Source organism: Danio rerio, chromosome 2, assembly GCF_049306965.1.
Source record: "Danio rerio strain Tuebingen ecotype United States chromosome 2, GRCz12tu, whole genome shotgun sequence".
In the NCBI taxonomy this organism is placed as follows: Eukaryota; Metazoa; Chordata; class Actinopteri; order Cypriniformes; family Danionidae; genus Danio; species Danio rerio.
Genome location: NC_133177.1, coordinates 51,877,278 through 51,897,500, shown reverse-complemented (window position 1 = coordinate 51,897,500; position 20,223 = coordinate 51,877,278). Strand labels below are relative to the sequence as shown.

The 20,223-nt window shown below is 34.2% G+C and overlaps 2 protein-coding genes across 46 annotated transcripts in view; one reads left to right on the top strand and one right to left on the bottom strand.

Annotated features, from left to right (window-relative positions):
• The window catches only part of si:dkeyp-94g1.1, a 219,541-nt gene that overhangs the window by 125,115 nt on the left and 74,203 nt on the right, over positions 1–20,223 (top strand). The window lies entirely within an intron of this gene.
• LOC141378922 (uncharacterized) lies at positions 10,464–20,140 on the bottom strand. The gene is made up of 8 exons (XM_073930894.1): positions 20,107–20,140; positions 19,893–19,910; positions 14,592–14,897; positions 11,705–11,989; positions 11,470–11,598; positions 11,342–11,382; positions 10,844–10,969; positions 10,464–10,710 (listed from the first exon to the last, which is right to left on the bottom strand). The coding sequence occupies exons 3-8, from the start codon at positions 14,686–14,688 to the stop codon at positions 10,564–10,566; spliced, it is 825 nt and encodes a 274-aa protein (XP_073786995.1). The 5' UTR covers positions 14,689–14,897; positions 19,893–19,910; positions 20,107–20,140; the 3' UTR covers positions 10,464–10,563.

Sequence of the window (20,223 nt, the reverse complement as noted above, 5' to 3'; positions counted from 1 at the left end):
GGTGATCTCCGAGTGGTGGTATCCAAAATTAAACCAAGAAAAGACTTGTGATGTAGCTTAAACATAAAGCCCACCGATCTTATTAGGTGAAAAAATAAATAAATCATATGGTTGTTAGACTGTTGCATTGTTCTGTGTTGTCAATATGCTGATGTTTATATAGGCTTATTGGTGTGCGAGCTGTTGCGTGCAACGTTTGAATGATTGTTACCATTGCTAAAGTAATGGGAGTCGCGAGTCAATAGCATTGTTATTTTGGGGGTCATGGGCTGAAATGTTTGGGAACTCCTGGTTTAGAGTGTGGTTATCTAACATTATTAGAAATAAAAGATAATACTTTTAAATACAACAGAGGTAAGGTGACAGTGGCGCTGTAGGTAGTGCTGTCGCCTCACAGCTAGAAGGCAGCTGGTTCGAGCCTCGGCTGGGTCAGTTGGCGTTTCTGAGCCAACCACAGTAAGGCCATCCACTGTGTGAAATGTGCTGGATAAATTGGCGGTTCATTCTGCTGTGGTGAACCACATGTGCTATGATAAATGAAAAACTTAGGTGCTGGCTTCAGACAGTACAAAATACAGACTGCAAATACAACGACAATGTAAAATTGACAGCGATGTGTACAATGAATAGGTGTCCACATAATTGTTGGCAGTATTGTTTCAAGTATGGATCGGTTAAAGTGCAGTGCATGCTACATATTGATAATGTGCAGTGAGGGTATGGAAGAGTCTGTGTGGGATGTGTTAATAGTGTTCATTGCTCTTCGCTTAAACAGAGATGAAGCAGTTTAGCAAATTAAAGCATATTGTCACACTTGTACTTCCTCTCTTATATCAGGGGCTGTAAATGAAACGATTATCGGAAATGGGGAAAATTAAAGTGTATAAATTAAATGGAAAAGATTATTATTATTATTATTATTATTTAAATCCCATTATTATTTTATTTTACAGTAAAATTATCATCGATTATCATCAATGGGTAATATCTTCTATTTTCTAGACAAGCAAAAATTATAGTGTTGATTTAAGAAATATGTCAAATTGAAGTGAGTTTAAAATAAACTTAATCTGCTGATGGGGAAAGTAAATTAATCGTATGTCAGAAGGAAAAACAAGATTATTTTGCAAAGCCCACTGGCAGATTATTTAGCTTAATTTAAGGAAAAAAATAATTTTGGTATGGCGTTTCTTAAAACAAGACCATATGTTTTGCATGCCTTGAAAATTTTTAGTGAGTAAAAAAAAAATTCTAAATATCTTAAACAAAAAATCTAATTAAGAAAAGCAATTTTGCAGTGTAGAGTGTAATCCATAAAAAAGATGAAGTGTCAAGACGGTGGGCAAAGAATCCAAAACATGATTATCAGTCAAAGTGTTGAATCATTGGCAAGGCTAAACAGGGGAGAACACTTTGAATTGTAACAAAAAAAGACTTAAGAGAGTATGTTAGTGTTGTTAAAATAGTCCAGGTAATTAGTGTAAATGATCTGTAGCTGTGTGTGTATGACTGACGCAATGCATGATGGATGTTGTAGTCCAGATGGATAATATGGGTAATAGACGGAGTAATCTCCAGTGGCCCATGAGGATGATCAAAACAGTTGTTTTCTGTTCAGTCAGCGTGAACTATAAAAATGATGATTAGCATAAACAAAAGAAAAGTCTTGCATGTAGCAAGTTCACACTTCAACTTTACACCACATCCTCCTGTTTCTACGGTTATAATGCTGGAGTAAACAACTTCTGAATTCAGCAAATGTAAAGTCAGTCTGCAAAACTACTAAATGTAAATGCATGTGACCCAGTTTTTAAAGAAAATAAAAGAAATCTGCTGCACATTCTACAAAGCCTAAAAAATATTGAAATCTCACATGAAACAGCTCCAGCTCAACTTAAATTAAGGAACTAAAGGAAGCAAACTCTCTGTTGTTGTCACTCTGAGTCTGTACTTCAGCTAAACCACTTCCTGCTTGTGCCTAGTAGTATATGTGATTGTACATAATGATTTATTAAATTATTACAATGATTAAGTAATAAGAAATGGAAATATCCTCATAACCTTATATATCACAATAAAAACAGAAACTACTCTGGAAACCACCCACATGCATGATAAGTTGTGGTACAGAGCTTAATTTATGGTTCATGTCCCTCTTTCATAACTTCTACAGCAGGAATCACTATTCTTTGTTTCTGGAGGGTTTTAATCGTGCAGATTCCAGCTGAAACCTTAATCAAATAAGCCAAAATTAGGTAATCAAGTGTTTTATCCAAAATGATATACTCCCGTACTATAAAGTGTTTCATAGCATGCACTCTTAGTGGGGCTGATTCATAGTATTCAAAAAACAGTAGACAATAATATATCCAGATGAACTATAGAACAGTTAAAGTCAGAATTATTAGCCCCCCCCCCCCCCCCTGTTTTTTTTTTTTTCCCAAATAATTTTAACAGAGCAAAGACATTTTCACAGTATGTCTGATAATATTTGTTTCTTCTAGAGAAAGTTTTGTTTGTTATATCTCAGCTAGGATAAAAGCAGTTTTTAATTTTTTAAAATCATTTTAAGATCAAAATTATCAGCCCCTTTAAGCTATATTTTTTTCTAATAGTCTACAGTATACTGTAAATTTTCTTTTTTTAAACTCTACTATTTTTTATATATATATTTTTTATATTAATGTTAAGCACCTTGGGTCTGAGAGTAACGCAATTTCGATTCTCTATATGTCTTGTACATGTGGCTGAATTGACAATAAAGTTGACTTTGACTTTGACTTGACTACAGAACAAACCATCATTATACAATATCTTGCCTAATTACCCTAACCTGCCTAGTTAACCTAATGAACCTAGTTAAGCCTTTAAATGTCACTTTAAGCTTTATAAAAGTGTCTTGAAAAATATCTTGTCAAATAATTTTTACTGTCATCATGACAAAGATAAAATAAATCAGTTATTAGAGATGAGTTATTAAAACTATTATGTTTAGAAATGTGTTGAAAAAATCTTCTCTCCGTTAAACAGAAATTGGGGAAAAAAATAAACGAGGGCTAACAATTCAGGGGGGTTAATAATTCTGACTTCAACTGTATCATTATTAATTACGAGGTGCCCTTATCCAGGGTTCCCAAGGGTCATGCAATTTCTGCAATGTCATCGAATTCTAAAAGGTCTGTTCCAGACATTGAACATCAGCGAATTAAATATATTCTTTGCAAGTCATGGAATATCAGGATGTCTCTTTAATTTTTCTCCTATACCTTTTTTTCACATTGTTAGCTAAGCAAAATTATCATATTTAATAATTGTGACTGGTTTAATTGTGTTTGTGTGCTTCCCTTTATAAAACCCCACAGCTTTTTTTTTTTTTTTTGAACAAAACTTAAGAAGATCATGTTTTGTCTTCTTTTTTGCCAACTGTTTCTTCTCTCTACTTTGTGTTGGGAAAACATTACAGACACCTCTATACTTTTTTTTTTTTTTAACAGAAATTGACGATAAATAAAGTAGACCAGTAGGCAAAACGTGCATTATTCAAAAGAGATGCAGAGATGCTTCTCTAACTTATGTTATATCAATATACAGTAAGGCTAAAATGAGTTTTGCCAAAGTTAAAGTAAACCAACAGGTACTGTATTTCAGTCCAGTATTTAGGTCTTTATTTAACGGTGATAGAACTTGTCAAATTACAGTAAAACTTTAGTAGGTCTCCAGACTAAATGGTTGCATTTTGAAACTACAGTTTGTTAGAGAACGCATCTGCACCACTAGTGATGAGCGATAATATTCTGTTGTGTTTGAGATGCAACTTTTCAGAATGCTGAAAAGTTTCTTTAACTCTCTAAAACTTTTCTATAATAGTTTTAGGCACAAATGGTGCTCTAGGCTAGTTTTAACGGCAAATAGTGCTCTAGGCTACACTGAAAAAAATAATGTCTGCAAAATTGTTGCAAACAATTTATGTGTTGAATTTAAACAAACAAATTAGGTTTAGTAATGTTCAACTTAATTTGCTTGTTTAAATTCAGCTCAAATAAAATTAATAATAAATTTATTATTATTCAAATATTTTAATTAGTAATTAAAATAAAATAAAAAATTCTTCAAAGAATCATCTTTGAATATTTTTTCAGTGTAGTTTTTAACAGCAGATGGTCCTCTAAGCAGGGATGAGTGCATCTCAGCATTTACTGAGGGGTATGCGAGTTTTACGCCCCTATCCCCCCAGTCCAACTATATTTTATAACAGGCAAGTGTGACAGTGCCAAAATATTTCCAGCAATAAATTAAGGATATTTTTTCCTCATCAACATGCTTCAAACAAATACATTTTGCAGTTCTGACCACAACTGAAATAGTATGAAGTAGTAAATGTACAATTACATTAAGCACGTTAAGTCACACAGAATGACATCTCATCCCATCCCAATTTTCTTCCCAATTTGCTTTGCTTCTGTACTTTTTGTACATTTGTCAAAACAAAGTGATAGATATGGGAGTCCTAAAGAGCAAAAGAACTTAAAAATGCAATCACTTCTAACATGCATACTAAAGGCTAAATTATACTTCTGCGTCAAATGCACGCATATGCTACGGTGTTGACGCATAACCCTACGCCATGGCAGTCGCCGTCGCTGACGTGCACCTTTCAAAAAATGTAACTACACGTCGCAACTACGCGTAGCTCAAGCTCTGTGATTGGTCGGCTTGGTAGCGCTGACGAGTCTGGGCGGGACCGACAACTGCGCGAATGGCGCAAGGCCGATGGAGCGATTGTTTTCAAGTGTGGAGTCCCGTGAAGAAGCTCTGAATGGAAAGTTTTGTTTTGTGTTTACCTCATAGTTAAAGTTGTTGCACGTCCACCGGTTCCTGCCTCAAAATGAGCGAGTTTGAGCCACTTGTACATTCAGGAAGTGTTTAGGAAAAGCAAATCAGCAGCGAAGAAATTCGACACTGAGGAACATTAACACCTCACTGCCAACTAGCGTTTCGGAAGTGTTATTGCAGACCAACAGATACAGCGCGCAGAAGTATAAATGCACAGCTTTTTTTTCAAAGTGATATGTGCTGATTGGGCTCACTTTTTTGTAATTAAAATAAAAAGTTTTGAGCAAAAAAAGTTACCAAAAGGCCTGATGTAAAATATGATAAATAATAATAAATTTATAAAAACGTGTATATTATATACTCAATGGATTTTGATAGATGGATTTCAGTTTCAAAAAATGTGAATAGTCTGAGTATTTGTTCATGTGTTCAATAATAATTAATCAATAATAAATAACAAATAAAGAACATTTTTTTTAAATATTCTTTACTTTTGACCTCAGCTGTATGTATGATTTAACAGTTTATTTTGATAAAAATAAATGGCATACAGCGCTATCTGCTTTTAAAAACTAAGAGAAAACATTAAAGATGTACATATGACACTCACTGAAAACAGATACACAGTTAGTGTTAGAATTTCTTTGTGTCTACACTTGCTTTTGCTGTGTGGGTGCATTGCGTTTCTTCTGCATGTTCCTTGGTATCAGAGTTTTTATGATTGAAATACACTCTGTCCTTGAGTACTTTAAGTATACTTTCTTAGATTCCTTTTACTAGATTTTCAGATTTAATTTTTTTAGGTATAAATCATCAGTTACTGGTAGTTTAAGAGAAGTTCCTGTTTGCACAAACACACAGATCTCCACACTGAAACCGGATGAGATAAAAATAACCTTTTCTAAATAGAGACAGAGTTCAGCACTCTAGCTTTATGCATACTTCAGTTTTCATAGACAGTCATCACACCACAGCCAGAATGTTATGTTTATTGAATGTTGATTTAGCTCGTTGACATTGAATTGGAATCATTCCCCGAAACAACCTTGATTAATTTGTTAAAAGGACTGTCATCAAACATTAATAATAAAATCATAAAAAACATATGCATTTCCATAGAGATTTTAAAGTACTTATTTGCTGTGTTTTGCTGATGGTTACTGAAATAAATCATTAAAGATGTATCGAATTAAGATGATTTTGAACAAACAGCAGGAGCTGAATTAATGCCAGTCAAGTGAACAAACACATTTCTGTGTGGGTTGTTCGATAAAAGGAAATTAGCAATGTGTTAGAGAAGTGTCAGAGACAAATCAGTGTCATTTCCATTTGCCTCTAGCTGTAGTTCAGATGGAAATATCACAGCTATTTGGACACCTGAACATGAGCAAAATGCGGATATGACACTTGAACTTAAATATAATGTCTTGAGCTTGTAAGAGGAACTTCTCCCTGAGTTAGAAAGTCAAGTATAAGACCAACACGACACACACAAAATGTGAAACTATCACAATATTTAGCAAGATGAATAGTTTATTTTTGTTTTACTGAGTTTGCCATTTTTCATAAACCCTGTGGATGTGCAGTATTTGATTTCAAGAGTTATGGTTCAGTCTGTTTTTTTCCTTCTTTGCAAGTCATTAGGGGTTACCTTTTTTTCTTCTATCTCTTTTTTTCTTCTACTGTTCCACTTCACTGCTCACCCCACCTCTCACTTTTTTTAGCACCTTTCACCACTTTCCTGTTGACTTAAATCATGTTCATTTGGTTATAAAATGAGACGCTACACACTGGAAAAGCGAGCTTTTATGTTTGTGACCAAACCTCATTTTTAAAAATCTATTATGTATGTAAATTGAGTTGTTGAAATGAATATGAACTGCTTTGACGGTTCTAACATTTAAAACTGTATTTGTAAGTTGTTGATGAGTCCTCCATCTGGTGGCTAACTAACAGCTATTACACATTCTGTGCAGTGCTCTTGTATGATGCTGTTTTTAGTCTTGGTTTGCTTGTGTCCAGGCCCGGCCCAGTCCTAACCAATTTGGCACCCTAGGCAAGATTTCAGGTGGTTTTTTCAGGTATCCGTCACATCACAGTAAATTCCACTGCTAGTGTATATTGTCATAAGAAACTAAATCGCTTTTTGATCGACTACTACAAGCTGGAAAAACGTCAGATAAATATGCCAATGCAATTAACGTTATTGCTGAATAGATCTAATATTTAAACATTTGCTTGAAGAAGGAATGATGAGGGTAGTTACATTATTATTACTATTTTCCATAACATCTACGCCCTTCTATATCATTAGCTGATGTTAAAGCTAACACATAGCACTATAGCTATTTCTAGATTAGCAATGTTATGCCATATCTGTCAATGTTGGGATGTAAAAAAATGGGACGACAAATAGCTTCAAATAATAGAATACATAGCAAACATTAGAAAATATTGACAGTAAAATAAAACGAATTAGCCTATTAAAATCAATGACCTATACAGAAATTAAAGCTATAAAATCTACTTCACTTTTGTATTTGCATATTAATAAAAGTTACTATAGTTATTTAGTGAAGAGCAGCAAATGAATCTCTTATTGTGTTCTGTTTAATAACAGAGGTGTCACTGTAAGAATGCACAGATCTATAATGAAAGCATTTGACTTCTTTAGTAACTGTTTGCGCACATTTAAGAGAAAATTAGTAGTGTTTAAAAATAAAACACGCAGGACGGGCATGTTTACATATTTTTAAGCGTATTTGTCTGTTTAAACACACACCCGAATCACCAAAGCATCCCACACTCGCTCCTCTTTAAATGGCGTGTAAGCTGATCTGGGAAAAGTTTATCATATGGAGTGCATCAGTCAGTCAGCATGCACACATTGAATTATTTTTTTTTCTTTTTGATGATCGACACTTAGATGATTAAGCTATATTATCATTATTTAATACTACTTCTTAGTAGACTTTGCACTATGCAGTTAAATAAATGTGGGCGTATTTATTTATTATATTCGGTATAAGTCAATATACCAACTAGTTTTAAGATCAGTGAAAGTTACACTTTTTTTTCTTCCCCCTGGCACCCCCGAATGTACAGCGTCCTTAGAGTTTGCCTATACTGCCTATGCCACAGGCCAGCCCTGCCCATGCCTAAAACATGGCTGCTTACAAAAGTTTTCATTTTACTGTGAGAGTATTTAATGTTGGAGAATAGTAGGATCCAATATTCTATAATACTTTTTTATTAATTATTTATGTAGCGTATTGGGGCGACACAGTGGCTCAGTGGTTAGCACCGTCGCCTCACAGCAAGTAGGTCGCTGGTTTAATTCCCTGCTGGGCCAGTTGGCATTTCTGTGTGGAGTTTGCATGTTCTCTCTGTTCGTGTGGGTTTCCTCTGGGTGCTCCAGTTTCCCCCACAGTCCAAAGGCATGCGCTATAAGGGAATTAAATAAACTAAATTGGCCGTAGTGTATGTGTGTAAATGAGTGTGTGTAGGAGCCATTTGTCTATTTTTTTAAAGGTTGTGTTGTTAATCTTGATTTCTTTTATTTTGGAGATTTGCACCCCCTGCAGGCCAAAGGAAGCTTAAAAGGCCTGGGTGTGGCCTACTGGAGAAGGGCCTGCTGGGAGCACATGGTCTTTAGACCTTACCTTTAGTGTTTGATGGCCAAAGTCGTTTGATTTTGTTTATTTCATATAAGTTTTTGTTCAACTAATTCTGCAATAAACAGCCACAAATGAAGATTTATTGTTCCATGTATTATTAGCTAATGAAGTTTCTAAACCCCTTAGCAGACCTAAGATGCTACTAATTTGAACTTTAATCAAGGATAGTCACAACCGTGTGTGTATGGATGTTTCCCACTAAGGAAGGGCATCCGCTGTGTAAAACATATGATGTATAAGTTGACTATTCATTCCGCTGTGTCAACCCCTAATGAATAAAGGGGCTACGCTGAAGGAAAATTATTAATTAATTAAATTTTGTATTACCTTATACTGTAAAAAAAAAAAAAGCTCTTCACTATTATATGAGGTCTCTTTTCACTTTCACTATCATTAACAGTTCTAGATATCCACAATAAAGACCCTTACCAAGCCAAAAACACCCAGTACATGAAAAATAAATCTCAATGTTCACAATACTTACTGTGTCAGAGTTATAACAACGAATATTTTAGTATACAGTTGAAGACAAAATGTTTAGCCCTCCTGTTGTTATTTAATTATTTTTTATTGAAATGTTTTAATTCAAAGTGCCATGAAAGAATAACATATTTTTAAACATTTTAATTTTATTTAAAAATATATATAAAAAATATTTTAACAGGTTTAATTAACTAATTTCTTAAAAGGACTTTATTTTGTTTTTGACATTAATAATAAAAATATGTTACTAAATCTTTTGCAAGATACTGTTTTTCAGTAAAAAAAATTGCCATTTAAAGGCTCAGGTTAATTAGGTTAAATAGGGTTAGTTATGGTAGTTCAAATCATTGGCCACATAGGTTTATTCTGTAGCCAATCGGGAATTTTCTTAAGGGGGCTAAACTCTTTTTCTCCGCAAAAAACAGAATTAATTCATAAAAAATAAAAAATAAAAGGAAATACTGCAAAAATGTCAAATTGCATGCTCAATGTCCAAATGAAACTTTACTTATTTGAATATGAGTGTAGATTAATAAAATAATAAAAACGTGTAATAAGAATATGTTTGAATATACTAAAGAATAATGATATAATAATTAATATAGTAATAATAATAATAAAATAATAATAATTTGGCTTTCAACTGTACAATAGCAGTTCCAAGGGCTAAACATATTATTATAAATAAAACCTATGATTTGACTTTTGCATGAATCATACATTTCTTGTCTTCTAAAGTTACACGAAAATAAATAGCTGAAAAACAAATTGGTCAAAATAGTACTAAACATGGAACATTTTCACTTTGTAACGTGTTTCTCATTATTAAAGCTCACACAAATTACATTTCTGTCATTATTCTCTATCCATACCACTTCCAAACCTGTTTGACTTTTTCTTCTGTTGAACACAAAAGAAGACATTCTGAAGAATGTTGAAACTTGCTATAACCACTGACTTCCAGAAGACTTCCCTTTTCCTAATATTGAAGTCAATGGTTACATGTTTTCTGTGTTCAGAACACTCTTCTTTAGTGTTAAGAAAAAAAACTTATAAAAGTTTGGAGGCCCTTGTGTGTATAAGCAGAGTATATTTTCATTTTGAGGTGAACAATCCCTTTAAGAGAGAAATAGAGAATTACACTTTTACTTATTCTCTAAGAATTATATCAGTCCAGTGATTATTATTGGCTGTATATGTGTAAATAACCAAAGTGCAGTGACATCAGAAACAGTTTAATAGCAAAAAACTACAAGAAAGTGTCATCACACATAAAAATGCTGGGTTTCACACAATTATTTCATGTTGTCTGTCCCAACACAAATCAATTAGGTTAGCTTAATTGTTTTTACAAATATAAGTGCATCAATCAAAAAACAATTAAGTTGTCCTGCAAAAAAAAAAAAAAAAAAAAAAAACTCAAGAATTGTTTATCCAGCTCATTTTAAATAAGAAGTTTTAGCAAGCAGCAAAAATATATATTTATTTATTATTTTTTTTTATTTGTATGATAGGGAGTGGTATTTCAAAAATGACAATTGACACACATTTTACATATATTTAACTTGATCTATTTATGAACAGGTGGTCTGCCATGTTTGGGTTCAGTCACAACAGAATAAATAGTGTTTTCTGATTCAGAGGGCAGTGCTGGTCTCTGGTGTTCTCCTATTGTACTGTAGGTGGTGCAGGGCTGATTTTTCATTGCTGTATTTGCCTGTATATGAGGAAATACAGATGAAGTAAAATATATCAAATGGAGTACACAGGAACACAATGTATAACTGCTCTTTTAATGCTTATTTCCAGGCTTCTGCATGATGAAGTAAATTATTTCCTCTCTTTCTCACCTCATGTGTTGTCATTGTCTGACTGGTGTTGTGAGTTTGCGTGTGCTCTCCTGTAAGCCCATACTCAGTCTGAGGATTCTCTGATTTCTCCAACATCTCCAGAGGTCTTTTTACTTTATTCTTTGGCTGCAGAACAATTCAATCAGTCTTTTAAATTTTACTGTACATGCTTAATCACAATTATACTACAAGTGTAATAATATGTGGACATAAAAGAGATCTGAAGTTCGTATTTCTCCAGTATTAACTGACATTAAATTTCTTTTTTAAATGTCTGGTTGTGTTAATCAAATGTTGAGTCAAATATGGACAATTTTAATGTTGGGTAAATTTTTTACATTAAATTGAAATAAAATATTTTACCCAATTGTTGGGTTTGTCCATATTCAACCCAGCAATAAGTTAATATATAACCCAGCATTTGAAAAAAAAAAAAGTTCATTCTTAGATTTAAGACCATTAATCAATAATGTTGCACAAAAATGATTTAAAGCTTACCTTAACTTGTGCATAGACTGTGTGATCGATCACTTGGACTTCTAAGATATTTAGAATAGAGTAATTTAAGAATCCCACAAATAATTATTTCTTTTACTGAACATATATCCTTTTCATTTCATGCATACCTTTTTTACACTTCTGGTAAGAGCAGAATGTTACAGAAACTGCTACAAAAACCAACACTGTAACACCAGCAGCAATGACCAAGAGCCAGTGGAGAGGAAAAGAACTGTGCTGGTCATTTTCAGGAGGTTCTGTTGAAATGAAATGTGACATTAACAGTAATTAGAGCACTCTATTAAAGATACTTCTTAGTATTTTGAGTATGAGCAACCTAATATTCAAGTAAGGGTGATGTACCGTTGGAGTCGTTGCTTTCTTGATGAAATGTGCAAAGCTGGGTTAATTCGATTGTACAGTTCTTCCAGCTGACTGGGTTACTGTAATTACAAACAACCACATTCCCTATGCAGTACAGGGTTAAAGTCTGCATTTCAGATGATGCCACTTCCTCCTGACTGCAGTTGTCGCTGTAGTATTGGTTGTTGAGTTGAAAGCTATGGGCACTACATGAGACGTCAACAATACAGGAGTTAACACTGATCATAGTGAAGTTCCTGTTCAGAACAGGAGAATACACTGCATCTGGAATAAATAAAATGTTTCTGCATAAGGATGCATATTTACGGTGACAGACAAGTGTTTATAAAGACTTTAAGCTAATTTAAGGGTAATATGACGTGCTGCAAAAGCTATGTCAGAAATGTCAGAAAGAGAAAATTGGTATTGCCTACATTGCAAGTTAAAACTTCAGGTTCTAATAAGGATTAACTGAATGTTCAAAAGCACATACTCTGTTTTCTTTTAACTACATACATACAAGTCATACATGTATATCCATATATGATTGATTTGAAATGAGATTTGGCTTGATATGTGACACTTTGGCTGAGGGCTGCACAATATATTTCAAAATTACAGTTATCACAATAATAGATTGTGCCATATACAGTACTGTACATGTCATAGATATGTGTTGAATTATCTTTTATTTTATGCATTGGTTATTTATCTAAATGGGTTGTACAGTGATTTAGTGGTTAGCACTATCACCTCACACCAAGAAGGTCGCTGGTTCAAGTCCTGGCTGGGTCAGTTTCTGTGTGGAGTTTGCATGTTCTCCCCGTGTTGGTGCAAGTTTCTTCCAGGTGCTCCCGTTTCCCCCACAGTCCAAAAACATGTGGTATAGGTGAGTTAGATTAACTAAATTGGCCGTAGTGTATGAGTGTGTGTTAATGTGAGCATGTATGGTTGTTTTCCAATACTGGTTTGTGGCTGGAATGGCATCCGCTGCATAAAACTTATGCTGTAATAGTTGGCGGTTCATTCCACTGTGGCGACCTCTGATAAATCAGAGAAAATTAATGAATGAATGAGTGAATGAATGTTTATCTAAATTTGACCAATCAGATGGGAAGAAAGAACCCAGAGGTGAAGCTAAAATTAAACACTAATGGCTTGAGTAGGGATGCAACGATTAACCTGTTTCACTTTTAACTGCGCTTTAATTCATCACAGTTAATTAATCATAAAGGCTTCTCAACACTGCATTTCTGCATGGAACAAAACTGCAGCAACTAAAAGTTATGCCAGCTGTGCACTAGTTTGTACACCAAGACTAATAACCATGCATAATGGAATAACTATGGCTGAGGTGAATTAAGCAATGTTTAAGCAAGGTGCACAACTAGCGTGCTCTGCACTACAATAGACCAGCTGAAAGAAGGTCTAAAGTCCACAGTGTATTTTAGTTCCTCAAAATATCAACGTGTCAGCAATGTGCCTTAGCACACCTCCTTTTGTAGATCAGAATGCCTATGGGCACACATACGAGCACAGATTTGCTATTTAAACAGCATGGTGCAAAACTTCAAAACGACATTTACGTCGAGCTGAAACTAGCAAAGAACAATTGCGTCGCGCATTGCGCCGGTTGTATGATAGGGCCTTTTAGGTTACATATAATGGCGCCGATGACAGCGATCATGCAGTGAATGTTGATCCACCCGCCAAGATCAGTCGAGTGATTTTAAAGAGAGAATGCTAAAAGACTCAGCTGTTTAATGGCCTAAATCTCTATGCGTTGCATTCACTGCGTGTTCAGTGCAAATAGACGCTAAATGTAAAAATAACACTGTACACATCTTCGGCAAAGAAGCTCACCTTTACCAAGTTTAAACTGAAACTGTGGCTCATGGCAAGAAACGGTATTGCGCAGGTGGCCATCGCGAGATTCCTGCTATGCCCTACTCATATATTGGGTCGCCTGCTTTTCCACAAACACAGTAAAATGTAAATCAGAGCATAACGAGACTGAGCATTTAAAATGACACAAACTGAAACCAAAACCATTAAAGAGTGGTAGAACTAAGATTTTTCTTCCTTTCTTTTGTCCGATCTTTCTGTTTATTAAATTGACATGCTTATAAAACAACATTGCAAAATGTATATTTCTTACTGCAATGCTTCATTCTTGGTGGGTGCTCCTAAGTTTTCTAAGTGGGGAGTACCGGTGGTACCAAGTAAAAAAAGTTATTTTCAAGCCCTGCATTAGACAAATACTATTTTTTATTTATTCTTATTTTTTAATTTATTCATTGTGCTTAAAAATAAGTGAAATTTTTGACATTTAAGCATAAATATATTTAAACTGTAAATAAATGACTAATGAACAAGGAGAGAAATGGGCTATTGTTCGTTTTTAATACTATTATTATGTGCTGTATTAATTAGTTACTGAGCAGCAATAAATAACTCTGTAAAATATAAGGAGTTTTCATGTGATTTTTCTAAACTAGTAGTGTTTTGAAATTAAAGAATGCATAGTAATCGTGTTGAATTATTTCTCAGACTTTAATCGTACAAACAAAATCTATAATCGCTGCATCCCTAGAGTTGAAATAAGAGAGGACAAAAGCCAATCAGAGTAAGAATATTTACTTTACACAAATTCATAGTGTTTTAAAGACTAAATGTTTGCACCTTGACTTTATATTTTGTCCAAATTAGGATTAATTAGATCCGATTAGATCTCAGTCTTTTATCTTTTTTCTAGGAAAATGTTATATCATAAGCAATACCATTATTGCAATACTTAACAACATTGCATATCTCTCATTTTTCCAGTATCGTGCAGCCTTACTTTGGTTTGATTTTTAGCATGGTCTAAAATGCAACTCAAACTCACCAATAACAGTCACATTGTATGTCCCAATATCCTCATTTTTAGTCCCAAATATTCTTGCTGTGTAGAGTCCACTGTCTGTCTTCTGCATACTCTTCATTGTCAGAGAAAATGTTGACTGGTTGAAAATCACACTGTGCTTGTTAGAGATGATGTCCTTGCTTTTTCTTGTGAATATTACAATATTTTCGGTCTTATCATTGATCCAGATCAGTGTATTAAAGTGTGGTACTTTATCAGTCTGTATGTCTAGCTGAACAGAACCTCCTGTCTGCACATAGACAACATTTATAGCTTTGCATATGGATGCTGCAGAAACAGAGAGAAATGCATCAAATACATTTTTGGTTGCAAAAGTTAGATATAAGCATTTTTATGGCTGGCCACTGATCAGCAATTTCTGTATTGGACAATAACAATTCAGGTCATCCATTCTGAGTTAAAATTGATGCTTTAATTTTATCATTTCGCTTTTAAAATAGGGATGATCCAATCAGATTTTTATTTTTATTTTTGCAGCAAGTGATAGTTTTATTTAACAAGGATTCATTAAAATGATTACAAGCAACAAAACATAACAATTTTACAGAACTATCTGAGTACACACTGCCTGATTTTTTTTAAGTTGTCAGATCACAGTTTTTTTCGTACTGTGTGACTCTCTGGGGTAGCGTTCAGTTGCTGCTGTGTTCACATTGTGCTATGAATCATTGACAGGAAGTTACACACTGCATGACTAAAAACAGTCATCAGTAACCGTGTCTGACTCTCAAATGCCTACAAGAAGTGTGAAGGACTTAATTCAAGATCACTGGTTAGAATTGAGATGAGAGTTGGTGGTCATTAAACAGCTTTGCAATGTGCTGCTTCTGTGACAAATGTTTTTGGTTTCTATTTAAGTGTATTGTGAAACTTGTATCTCTATTTTAAGCCAAGATAATTAGCATGCAGAATATATCACGTGCATCTGCAACACGTCTGCAATTCTTTGCATGTCTTTATTACTTCAAACTAGATCTCTGCAAGACCAGGCCAGATTTCTTGTGGCGGGGGAATAAATTTCCAAATAAAATGCGGTAGCGGTCGGTAACAGGTGCAATGTGAATGGGAGCAGGCGGTCTAATAATATAGCACTCTCAAGTCCCAACGTTATTTCAGAACAGCATATCTGTGATTTCCTCATTCTTACTGAGCACCGGTACAGCCGGTGCTGAAGATGTGCTATCTTTCAGCTTGCATTAGAAAACGGCCAGTTTACTGTAAGTAAACCCACATTAGGCAAGTCTGATGGGAGTCTTTTTCATGCGTCATAGACGCTAATGGAAAAAAATACTCTTTGCACAATGTAATAATACTTCAAAGTTTTACCTTTTAGCAGTCACAGTTTAAGGCGGCACTCATGTCTCATTACAAAGGGGCAAACACAGGGACTTCATTAGCTCCATTGAGTACATTCTGTCTGACGTTTCATGTCTAAGATATGTAGTCTCAGCTTACATATCCAAGTCTGCATCCAGATACTATTGACCTTTTTAAATTAGCTTTTTCTGTTTAGATGGTCAGCTGCAGGTGTTTTGAAGGTTTTGAGACTCTGTTTTTTTTATTTATTTACACACTTGTGACATTCGATGAATAAAATGTAATATCAACCTCATAGGACTTTTTTGTTTTTTAAAAGAATGTTTTGCATTCGCCAAGCGGGAAAAGTGACTGAGTTTGGCACTGCACATCCTTAGTAAAAGCTAAAATTTAGTGTTAGGAAAGTAGATGTCATCCTGTAGTCGTGTCATCAGTACACCCAATACTATAAATAGAAAACATTTGCTCATATGTATGATACTGTATGTGCATCTCAATGTCCACTTTTGCCAGTTTACTTGACGTATTTGTATTTGGCCCAAGTGTAAAGACTAGGTAGGTTGTTGATCTTTTCTGTTTCATATTGACTCTAAACAAGCTCCTCTGTCTCGGTGATGTCAAGTAATTTGTGACAAACGTGGGAAAGCGATGTGATGCTCTTCACATGTAGCAAAACCATAGAGCAGGGCTATTTAATTGGCAGCCAAATTTATGTCACCTGTGCGCTAGTTTAAAGTTCTGAGCTTATAGCCACACCTAATAAGCACACACACTGGATCAACTATAGCAGCATATCGTTTCTTTTCTGCATGCAAGTTTGTTATTTCCAACGCAATCTCACGGCAATTCGTAGCTTTTTGATTTAGTGGCTATTTGTATGAATTCGTATGATCTAATTCATACAATTTAGTATGATTTGCTCATCACCTAATTGCAATTGGGGTTAGGGTTGGGGTTAGGTGCCATGCCTCCTTTTTAAAATCTTACATTTTCCTACAACTGGGCGTATGAATTCATACAAATTAGGCCTGGCTGTATCCAAATTTTGATACCGTCAATCCTCCTCCCTATTTTACCCCGGTATCTGGTATTACCGTGCATAATTAAAAAAATATGACGTGAGGCTCAGACAACGTCATCAAACAATTGATACACACACACACAAACAAACAAACAAACAAACAGCATCCACGTGTGCGTGCTCGCTCGCTCAGGTGCGATATTGTTAGACCGCGCTCCTTTCAAATTACACCAGAGATACCGACCGCTCCCGTCCCACACTTTATTCGGACACTCATTTCCGCACCGCAAGAAATCTGGTCGGCTCCCGCAGTACAGCAGCAGAAATGCAGACCTCTAGTTCATATTTACCACGTCTCCCTTCTTGTTTGGTCGAAACCGGAAATACTGCCAAACTGCTGGTCACTTGGTGCGTGACTCCCCACCTCACCTCTCCCTCTTCCTCTCCCTCTCTCTTCTCCACACTGTCCCGTGATGACAATCACGCATACGCATTTGTAGGCATTAAATAAGTTATTTTAATATTTAATAGTTGTCTCCTATACAAGTGCATTGTTTTTATGATGGTATAACCGTATTGAAACTGACACCATTGCTATTTTTAGATCCCGCGGTATACCATATTACCGTATTGCCGCCCAAGCCTAGTATAAATTAGCCACTAAACTGGTAAAACGTAAAATACTATCATTTCCTTGTGAGATCAGGCTGTTATTTCCAATATTAGAATATATGCTAATATGTGCCCGCAAGCGGAGCGATGCGCTCGTGCTTTCCAGATGCACCAAGTAGAAAACATCTCACGCAGTTGCGGTGGAAGCTGTGCATGGCTTTCAGTGCAGTGTAAACAAAAGATAAGTTTGACGAATTATTACAAATTCTTAAAATGATGATGTATGTATGAATGCAGATGATAACAACCGTTCATTTAAATACTTACCTAATATAAAGCTTAAATTTACATTAGACGTGATAACCGTGAAACCACGATTATTTTTCAGACTATAATCGTACAACCAAAATCTATAATTATTGCATCCATAATTGTTTTGTAGTTCATGTAGAAGAAGCCTACTTAAGCGATACACTGATTCTGTTGTGATTTGAAATACAAAATTTAAATGTTTATAAAAATACAATTTACTAACATTTTAATGTAGAACAAGTCAACGTGGATGTCTTAAGGAGCAAAAATACCGCTAATGGGATCGTATATGCTGTTGTGTCTTCACTTATATTGTAAGTCATATCTCTTCGGCCCCTCAATTGAGATGCTTTACATGAACTGGCCCCCATGATATACTAATTGAATAAAATAGAATATTGAGCAAAGCAGATGGCAAAATAGGATAATGTAAGTTTGCGTACTCCTGGTTGGAGAAAGATGGGTTTAAACAGTGGCTGAATCCTGTTGCTGAAAACAACCACATATTTTTTCTTTCAAGCTTTCTTACAGGTATATGTAAAATTTTCTTACAAACTTACAAACTTTTCTTACAAAACTTTCTTACAAGCTCCTCTAAGTTCTGTTGCACAGTTGTGCTTTATTCATTTATTTAACTGTTTATTAACAACTGTTTATTAAATTAAAGGTTTGGTACTGGTTAGAACTTGAAGTGGCAATGAGGTCTTAAAATATTCTGAGGTCTTTGAAAAGTCTTAAAAAGGTATTGAAATTATTTTTATGATTCCTGCACATGCCCTGTTTTATCAGCCATTCAATACGCACACACAGGCACACATGTATGTCAATATTATTTTTCATAAAATATTGGCATTTATTTCATATACTGTTCCTGTTTTTTTTAATTGAGCAACATGAATTGGCACAGAAACCCTGAACAGGGCATATAGTTTTCACCAAATTAAACAACATCCCATGACAGAGTTCACAAAGGTCGTTGAATTTCTGGAATAACGGAATTTTAAAAAGTCTATTATTCCAGACATTTAAAATCATGGCTTCTCTTTTTTTTTTTTTTTTTTTTTTGGTGCAATATAAAATATCAGGGCATTTTTGTTTTTTGTTTTAGTTTTCGGTTATTAATATAAATAAATATTTTCTACTTTTTTATTAATTTTTTAAAGTTTTTTTCAAATCTCTTGTGGTTAGGCTATTTTTTTAGCTGCATTTTATTAATTTCCTATCAACTGGCAATGATTTAAGTCAGTGCCATTAGCAGAATGTACCTGTTAACTAACGTGTCAGGATAATATGAATTTGAGCTTTGGCTCCAAAATGACCACTACAACAACTGGGTTTTTAAAAAGTAGATGACAGAAAAATACAAAAAAAAAAATTTCTTTTAGGAAATCATCTATTGTTCTCTTAGTGGATATAAAAGGAATGCAAAATTATATATAAACTAAACCCATTTAATAGTATGTTTCCAATTTAGCATATTATTTTATTAATATATAGAGCAACATCAGCCTGTTTTTACGTTCATTAAATATCATAAAAGTTAAGCTTTTGTTTATTAAAATTCAGAGAATTTATTATCTGGCTCATAATGGAAACCCTGACTAAATAATGATAATAATAATAGTAATAATAATAACAATAATAATAAAATAAAATAACATTTACCTGCTTTAAATAACCTTTAAATACATTGTTTTGTAATTAATGTTGCAGCAACCATAGTACTGTAATAATTAAATTTTTATTTTCTTATTAGTTCTTAAGCGAATGAAATAAAAAAAGATGCAACCAAGTAACACTGTTATTTTCTACATTATTCTTTTAAGTCAAAAGTATTTTACGTAAAAAAATATTTCAATTTGTTCATTACATTTTATAAGTTTAATAATTGCTCGTATTGCTTATTGCATCATCAGAAGGGTCATTCATAACTTGATAGTAAAGAACTGTTCAGTTATCCTGAATTCAAGCTATTTCTGTGAAGAGAATGATTTTCATACCTGTGGTTGAGATCAAAACTGCAACGAAGAACACAAAAGTCATTGCAATAAACTGCTGTCCTGCCTGTGGTTGTCCTGCCAGAGTCAGTATTAGAAAACATAAAAATGTCCAGACACATTGGCTATAAACTTTATAAATATTGCAAATTTGTCTACCTTATTGTCTGTTAATTTGAGCACATTTAAAACTAATAAATATACAATGTAGCATTACCTGAACGACTAACAGTGTCGAGCACCGCTGAAAAAAAGAGTGGAACCGAGTTGCTTTATGTACCGCATTGTCTACCACAGGAAATAGCTCTAAAGTGTGAGAACAAGTGTGAGTATT